Consider the following 7,500-nt stretch of genomic DNA (forward strand, 5'->3'; position numbering starts at 1 on the left):
GTGGTCGTAGAAGATCGCTAAGTGGTCGTAGAGGATCGCTAAGTGGTCGTTTAGGTGTCGTTAAGTGTGTTAGGGGTTGTGAAGGTGGTAGAAGATCGCTAAATGGTCGTTAAAGAGTCGTTAGTCGAGTAGGTTAAGTTTGTGGGTGGTGAAGGTCGTTAAGTGGTCGTTAGTGTGTCTGGGGTTGTGAAGGTGGTGGAGGTTGTTAATATCTTGTTAAAAAGTCGTTTAGTGTGTCTGGAGAGAGAGAGAGAGAGAGAGAGAGAGAGAGAGAGAGAGAGAGAGAGAGAGAGAGAGAGAGAGAGAGAGAGAGAGTGTGTTTTCTTAAATTAACATACACATCAATATATTCAAGAGACATGCATACATTCCTCAAGCAACAAACACGCACACACACACACACACACACACACACACACACACACACACACACACACACAAACACATGCACACAATGGCATGCCTAGAAAAACACAAAAATAATAATAATAATAATAATAATAATAATAATAATAATAATAGTATTTAAACACCACCAAACACATCCAAAACACACTCAAACACCACCAAACACACCCAAAACACACTCAAACACCACAAACACCACCAAACACACCCAAACACTCAAACATCACAAAACATAATCAAACACACCCAAACACCACCAAACGCACCCAAAACACACTCAAATACTATCAAACACACCCAAAACACACTCAAACACACAAAACACACTCAAACACACAAACACACACAACACACACACACACACACACGCAACACACACAAACACCACAAAACACCCAAACACCATAAAACACACCCAAACACCACCAAACGCACCCAAAACACATACAGAATATCTTTATACCACATCAGCACACTCCAAAACACCCAAACACACTGCAAACACCCCAAAAAAACACACCCAAGCCCCAATACACACATCCAAACACCCAAAATGTATTTACACCCATCCAAACACACCCGTTCCCCCAAAAGCACACACAAAGCAAGCGAAAAGCACAAATTAGCATAAAAACACCACAAACACCAAAATTAGTATTAAAACACCCATAAAACACCCAAATTTGTATTAAAACACCAATAAAACACAATATTAGTTAATTTCACCACTACACCCAAAACTACACCCTAAAACACCCATTATATACACCAAAACACATTAAAACACCAGAAAACAAACGAAAACAGCACCACAAACACCCACAAACACCCAAAACACCACAAACACCCACAAACACCACCAAACACCCATAAACACCCAAAACACCACCAAACACCCAAAACGCACCTTTAAAATAGACCCAAACACACCCAAACAGAACAGGATTATCTTCAAACACAAGCAAACACACTCAAAACACGCAAAACTTCTTTAAAACACACCCAAAACACGCAAACACACCTTAACACACCCAAAACACGCAAAACTGTCTTAAAACACACCCAAAGCTCGCAAACACATCTTAACACACCCAAACACACTCAAAACACCACAAATTACCTTGAGAAACATCCAAACACACTCAAAAATATCAAAACGCACTCAAAACACATCCAGATACCCCAAACACACAAAACACACTCAAACACCGCTTTACACACCTCCAATCACCCCAAACACACTCCAAACACCTTCAAACATTCCAAACACACTCAATCACACCCAAACACCCAACACACACCCAAACACCCAACACCCAAACACACTCACACCTGAAACACCCTCCAAACATCAAACACACCCAAACACCCCAAACAAACACACCCAAACACCTCAAACACACACTCCAAACACTCCAAACACACTCAAACACACCCAAACACACCCACATCCTCAAACACACTCCAAACACCCCAAACACCTCCAAACACACATACTCCAACACCCCAAACACCTTCCAAACACACTCAAAACACCTCAAACACACTCCAAACATCCAAACACCTTCCATACACACCCAAACACCTTCCAAACACACACTCAAATCAAACACCCTCACCTCAAACACACTCAAATACTCCAATCACCCCCAAACACCCTCCAAACACCCTCAAAACACACTCAAATGCTCCAATCACCCCCAAACACCTTCCAAACACCCTCCAAACACCCAAAACACCCAAAACACCCCAAACACAAACACCCCAATCACCCCCAAACACCCTCCAAACACACCCAAACACACTCCAAACACACTCCAAACACTCCAAACACCCCAAACACGCACACTTACCTATATTGCCCCATTTCAGAGAGAGCAGGCTCCAAATACTGTAATCTGAGATGTTCTATCTGTTTGGAAGCTTCTCTCAAACCTACTGTAGCCATGTTTGTAGCAGCGGCCCCCAGCCCTCCTCCCCCTCCTCCTCCACCACCTCCTCCTCCTCCTCCTCCTCCAACTCCTCCTCCTGCTCCTGGCGTGCTATTACTACTGCAGAAGGAGGAAGGAGGGTGTGAGGATCAGGGTGTGAGGACGGGGGTTTATATGGCTGTGGTTGGGTGTGTTTGGGTGTGTTTTGGGGTGTTTTTGTGTGTTTTGAGTGTGTTTTGGGGTGTTTTTGGGTGTGTTTTGGTGTGTTTTGGTGTGTTTAGTGTGTTTTGTGTGTTTTGGTGTTTTGGTGTGTTTTGAGTGTTTTGGTGTTTTGGTGTGTTTTGGTGTGTTTTGTGTTTTGGTGTGTTTTGGTGTGTTTGTGTGTGTTGTGTGTTTTGTGTTTTATGTGTTTTGGTATTTTGGTGTTCTGGTGTGTTTTGTGTGTTTTGTGTGTTTGGTGTTTTGGGGTGTTTAGTGTGTTTTTGGGTGTTTAGTGTGTTTCAGGGGTATTTGGGGGTGTTCTGGTGTGTTTTGTGGTGTTTTGAGTGTGTGAGAGTTGTTCTGGTGTGTTTTGTGTGTTTTGGTATGTTTTGAGGTGTTTTGGTGTGTTTTGTGGTGTTTGGGGGAGTTTTGATGTGTTTTGAGGGTGTTTTGGTGTGTTTTGGTGTGTTTTAGGGTGTTTTGGTGCGTTTTGATGTGTTTTGGGGTGTTTTGTGCGTGTCTTGGGTGTGTTTTGGTGTTTTGGTGTGTGTGTGTGTGTCTTGGGTGTGTTCTGGTGTTTTGATGTGTGTCTTGGGTGTGTTTTGGTGTGTGTGTGTGTGTGTGTGTGTGTGTGTGTGTGTGTGTGTGTGTGTGTGTGTGTGTGTGTGTGTGTGTGTTGTCCATCTCACTCTCACTCTCTCTCAATGTCAGTCTGTGTATGTATGTCTGTGCAAACACACCCCACACAGCCATATACCCGTACAAACAACAACAACAACAACAACAACAACAACAACAATAATAATAATAATAATAATACGTTTGTGCAATTACAAGCAAGAAAACAAACAACAGAAGTAATTTAAGTAACTATTTCAAGATGCAATTACTTAAAAAAAAGGTAATTTCAAAAGATGTATAGCAATAATAATAATAATAATAATAATAATTGAGGTTAGAAAAGATTACTACTATGAATGTAATTATATATAACAGAAATAATCTAAAGTAATTATAATGGTACTAAATTTTAAGGTTATTTCTACATTATATTACATTCATAAACTATTTCTACTGCTAATGGTAATAGTGAATGATAGACCAGCTAATAATAATAATAATAATAATAGTAATAATAGTAATAACATACGTGGAGGGGAGAGAAGGATAGAGGAGGGAGGGAGAAATAAAAACTAATAATAACAACAACAACAACAATAATAATAATAATAATAATAAAAAAAAAAAATAATAATAATTGCTAATATTTGAAATTTGGCAACCTTTTAGAGTGTGTGAGCGCGCGCATGGCTGCCTGACTGACTGACTGACTGACTGATTGACTGATTGACTGACTGACTGACTGACTGGGGCCGGGGGAGGATAGGGAGGGAGGGGAAGGGAAGGGGCTGTGTGTATGTGCGTGTGTGCGTGTGCGTGTGTGCGTGCGTGTGTGCGTGTACCTTAAGAACTTGAGGGCTGGCCAGGGTGGGGTAGCTGTGGCGACGGTGGTTGTATGCGGGGCGGGACGGGGCTGATCCGGGGCATGAGGGGTCCGTGGAGGGCCAGGTAGCACCCATAAGGAGCTTGAGGCGCGGCGGGGCGGGGCACGGGGCGGGGTGGAGGGTGCCGCCCCGCTCGGCCCCGTAAATGTGGCACTGCGGCCAACACGACGAGAGCTTCTACGAGTTTTCTCTTGGGGCGGAGGGGCGGCGGGGGCGGCGGCGGGGCGGGGCTGAATGCTCCAAGGGGGTCATTTTCCGTGACTGGGGTGCGGCGGGGGCTGGACGGCACGGGGGAGTAGTTTGGGGGGATGCGGATTGGGGAGAGCTGTGGCGGGGTGAGTGGCGGGGCGCTATTCTCCACAGCCTCATCTTCCGGGCAACAGCATTCCCCTTCCTCCTCCTCCTCCTGTTTCTTCTCCTGGGGCGTCCCTTGAGGCAGCCCCGGGTCTTGGTCTGGGCTGGCTGAGTCTCTGCTGGATTGGCTGATCTGGTTAGCCCCGCCCCGCCGCCATAAGCCCCGTAGCCCACCCTCCGCCCCTTCCACACTCCGACGGAACAAGCTTGACAAACGCTCTGGTGTCCCACGACTGAAAAACCCTCTTACTCTTCCTTTGGGCGCCTCCTCCTCCTCCTCCTCCTCCTCCTGGTCCTCCTCCTCCTCCTCCTCTTGCCCCTCCTCCATCAGGCTGTCCTGGCTGGCTGCCCCGCCCCGCCCAATCTGCGCCAGGGGTTCTATCTCCACCCGTGTAAGCCGCAGAAGGTTCGTCACTATTTTAGCGTCACTGCCATAGCTGTCTGACCTGCGGACACGCGCGCTCGTCACCTCAACACGGCTTGGCGCAGCACGGGGGACACTGGGACATTTGATGAAGGGGGGGGTTTGGGGTACTTTGGGACACAGGACATTTAAAGTTTTTTGATATATCTGAGGGGTTTTGGGATATCTGAAGCATATTGGGACATTTAGAGGGTTTTTGGGTTTATGAGGGGGTCTGGGACATTTAAAGGGATATCTGGGGGAGTTTTGGGGGCATTTGGGACATATCAGGACATTTAGAGTAGTTTTTGGGGCATCTGATGGGGTTTGGGGACATTTTTCAAGGTGATTTTATAAAATTTGAGGTTTTTGTGACATTTTGAGGCATTTTGGGACATATAAAGGTATTTTTCTGACATTTGAAAGGTTTTGGGACATTCTGAGCATTTTGAGACATTTTGAAAGAACTAGAACATTTAAAGGACATTCTGGGACATTTTGAAGAGATTTTGGGACATTTGACGTTTTTAAGACATTTTGAAAAGTTTTGGGTACATTTGAGGGGATTTGGGGACATTTGGGACATAATGGACCATATTTGAACATTTTAGGAGATTCTGAGGGCATACTGGGACATTTTCGGGTATGTAAGGGCATTTCATCAAATATTGGGACACTCTGGGACATAGAAAGGTATATTGGGACATTTTTGGGTACATTAGGACATTTAAAAGTATTACGGGACACTATAGGATATTTTGGGACATACTGGGGCATTTAATCGTCTAATGGGACACTGTGGGGACATTTTTGGGACATTTAATGGTATAACGCGGTACTGGGACATTTATGGGACATTTTGGGTCATTTAATCGAATAATGGGACACTCTGGGGCATTGTGGGTACAGTTTTGGGATATTAAATCGTCTAATGGGGAACTGTGGGACATTTTTGGGACATTTAATCGTATAACAGGGCACCGGGACATTTTTGGGACATGTTGGGTCATTTCATCATATAGCGGGTCACTGTGGGACATTTTGGGCATTTAATCCTATAATGGGCCACCTTGGGACATTTTTTGGGACATTTTGAGACATTTTTAAGACATTTAATTGTATAATGGGCACTGGGACATTTATTAGCATATTGGGACACTGTGGGACATTTTTTGAGACATATTGGGCCATTTAATCGTATAATGGGGCACTGTGGGACATTTTTTAGGGCACAGAGACATTTAATTGTATGATAGGGCACTGTGGGACATTTTTGGGCATTTAATCGCAAAACGGGACAGTGGGACATTTCTGGACCCACTGGGGTATCTAATCATTAAACGGGACACTGTGGGGACATTTTTGGGACATTTAATCACAAAACGGGGCACTGTGGGACATTTTTTGGGACATAATGTGGCATTTTGGGACATCATGGAGTATTCAATCATGCCCCTTCAGTAGCGTGACGTGTTTCCCTATTCCTTGTGGTGACTATTTGGTGACTTTCTACAGCTTCACAAACTCATGTGGGGGATTAAAATGGTGAAGACTGTGGCCATTAATCTTCTGCCCTCCATACACCCTTGCTAATGTCAATAAAATGGTCTAATGGTGCACAAAACTCAATTAAAATAGTGAAGACTGTGGCCATTAATCTTCTGCCCTCCATACACCCTTGCTAATGTCAATAAAATGGTCTTAACATAGCCATACTGTCTTTAAATGCCCTAAAAACATGCCAAACTGTCTTAAAATGCCTTCAAAACATGTCAAACTGTCTTAAAATGCCCTTAAAACATGACAAACTGTCTTAAATGGCCTCAAAACATGTCAAACTGTCTTAAAATGCCCTCAAAACATGCCAAACTGTCTTAAAATGCCCTAAAACATGCCAAACTGTCTTAAATGCCCTTAAAACATGTCAAACTATCTTAAAATGCCCTAAAAACATGCCACTCTTAAAATGCCCTAAAAACATGTCAAACTGTCTTAAAATGCACTCAAAACATGTCAAACTGTCTTAAAATGCCCTCAAAACATGTCAAACTGTCTTAAAATGCCCTCAAAACATGTCAAACTGTCTTAAAATGCCCTCAAAACATGTCAAACTGTCTTAAAATGCCCTCAAAACATGTCAAACTGTCTTAAAATGCCCTCAAAACATGTCAAACTGTCTTAAAATGCCCTCAAAACATGTCAAACTGTCTTAAAATGCCCTCAAAACATGTCAAACTGTCTTAAAATGCCCTCAAAACATGTCAAACTGTCTTAAATGCCCTCAAAACATGTCAAACTCTTAAAATGCCCTCAAAACATGTCAAACTGTCTTAAAATGCCCTCAAAATATGCCACTGTCTTAAAATGCCCTCAAAACATGTCAAACTGTCTTAAAATGCCCTCAAAACATGTCAAACTGTCTTAAAATGCCCTCAAAACATGCCAAACTGTCTTAAAATGCCCTCAAAACATGTCAAACTGTCTTAAAATGCCCTCATAACATGTCAAACTGTCTTAAAATGCCCTCAAAACATGTCAAACTGTCTTAAAATGCCCTATTCCTTGTGGTGACTATTTGGTGACTTTCTACAGCTTCACAAACTCATGTGGGGGATTAAAATAGTGAAGACTGTGCCCATTAATCTTCTGCCCTCCATACACCCTTGCTAATGTCAATAAAATGGTCTAATGGTGCTCA

At 43.4% G+C, this 7,500-nt stretch overlaps 1 protein-coding gene across 1 annotated transcript in view; it reads right to left on the minus strand.

Annotated features, from left to right (window-relative positions):
• Positions 1-7,500, minus strand: part of LOC123501341 (C-myc promoter-binding protein-like) — a 48,506-nt gene that overhangs the window by 11,990 nt on the left and 29,016 nt on the right. Inside the window, 3 exon segments of the mRNA XM_045250129.1 lie at positions 2,262-2,459; positions 4,004-4,262; positions 4,265-4,989. Coding sequence (XP_045106064.1) covers positions 2,262-2,459; positions 4,004-4,262; positions 4,265-4,989 — 1,182 coding nt within the window.

The sequence above is a fragment of the Portunus trituberculatus genome, chromosome 2, assembly GCF_017591435.1.
Source record: "Portunus trituberculatus isolate SZX2019 chromosome 2, ASM1759143v1, whole genome shotgun sequence".
Classification (NCBI taxonomy): domain Eukaryota; kingdom Metazoa; phylum Arthropoda; class Malacostraca; order Decapoda; family Portunidae; genus Portunus; species Portunus trituberculatus.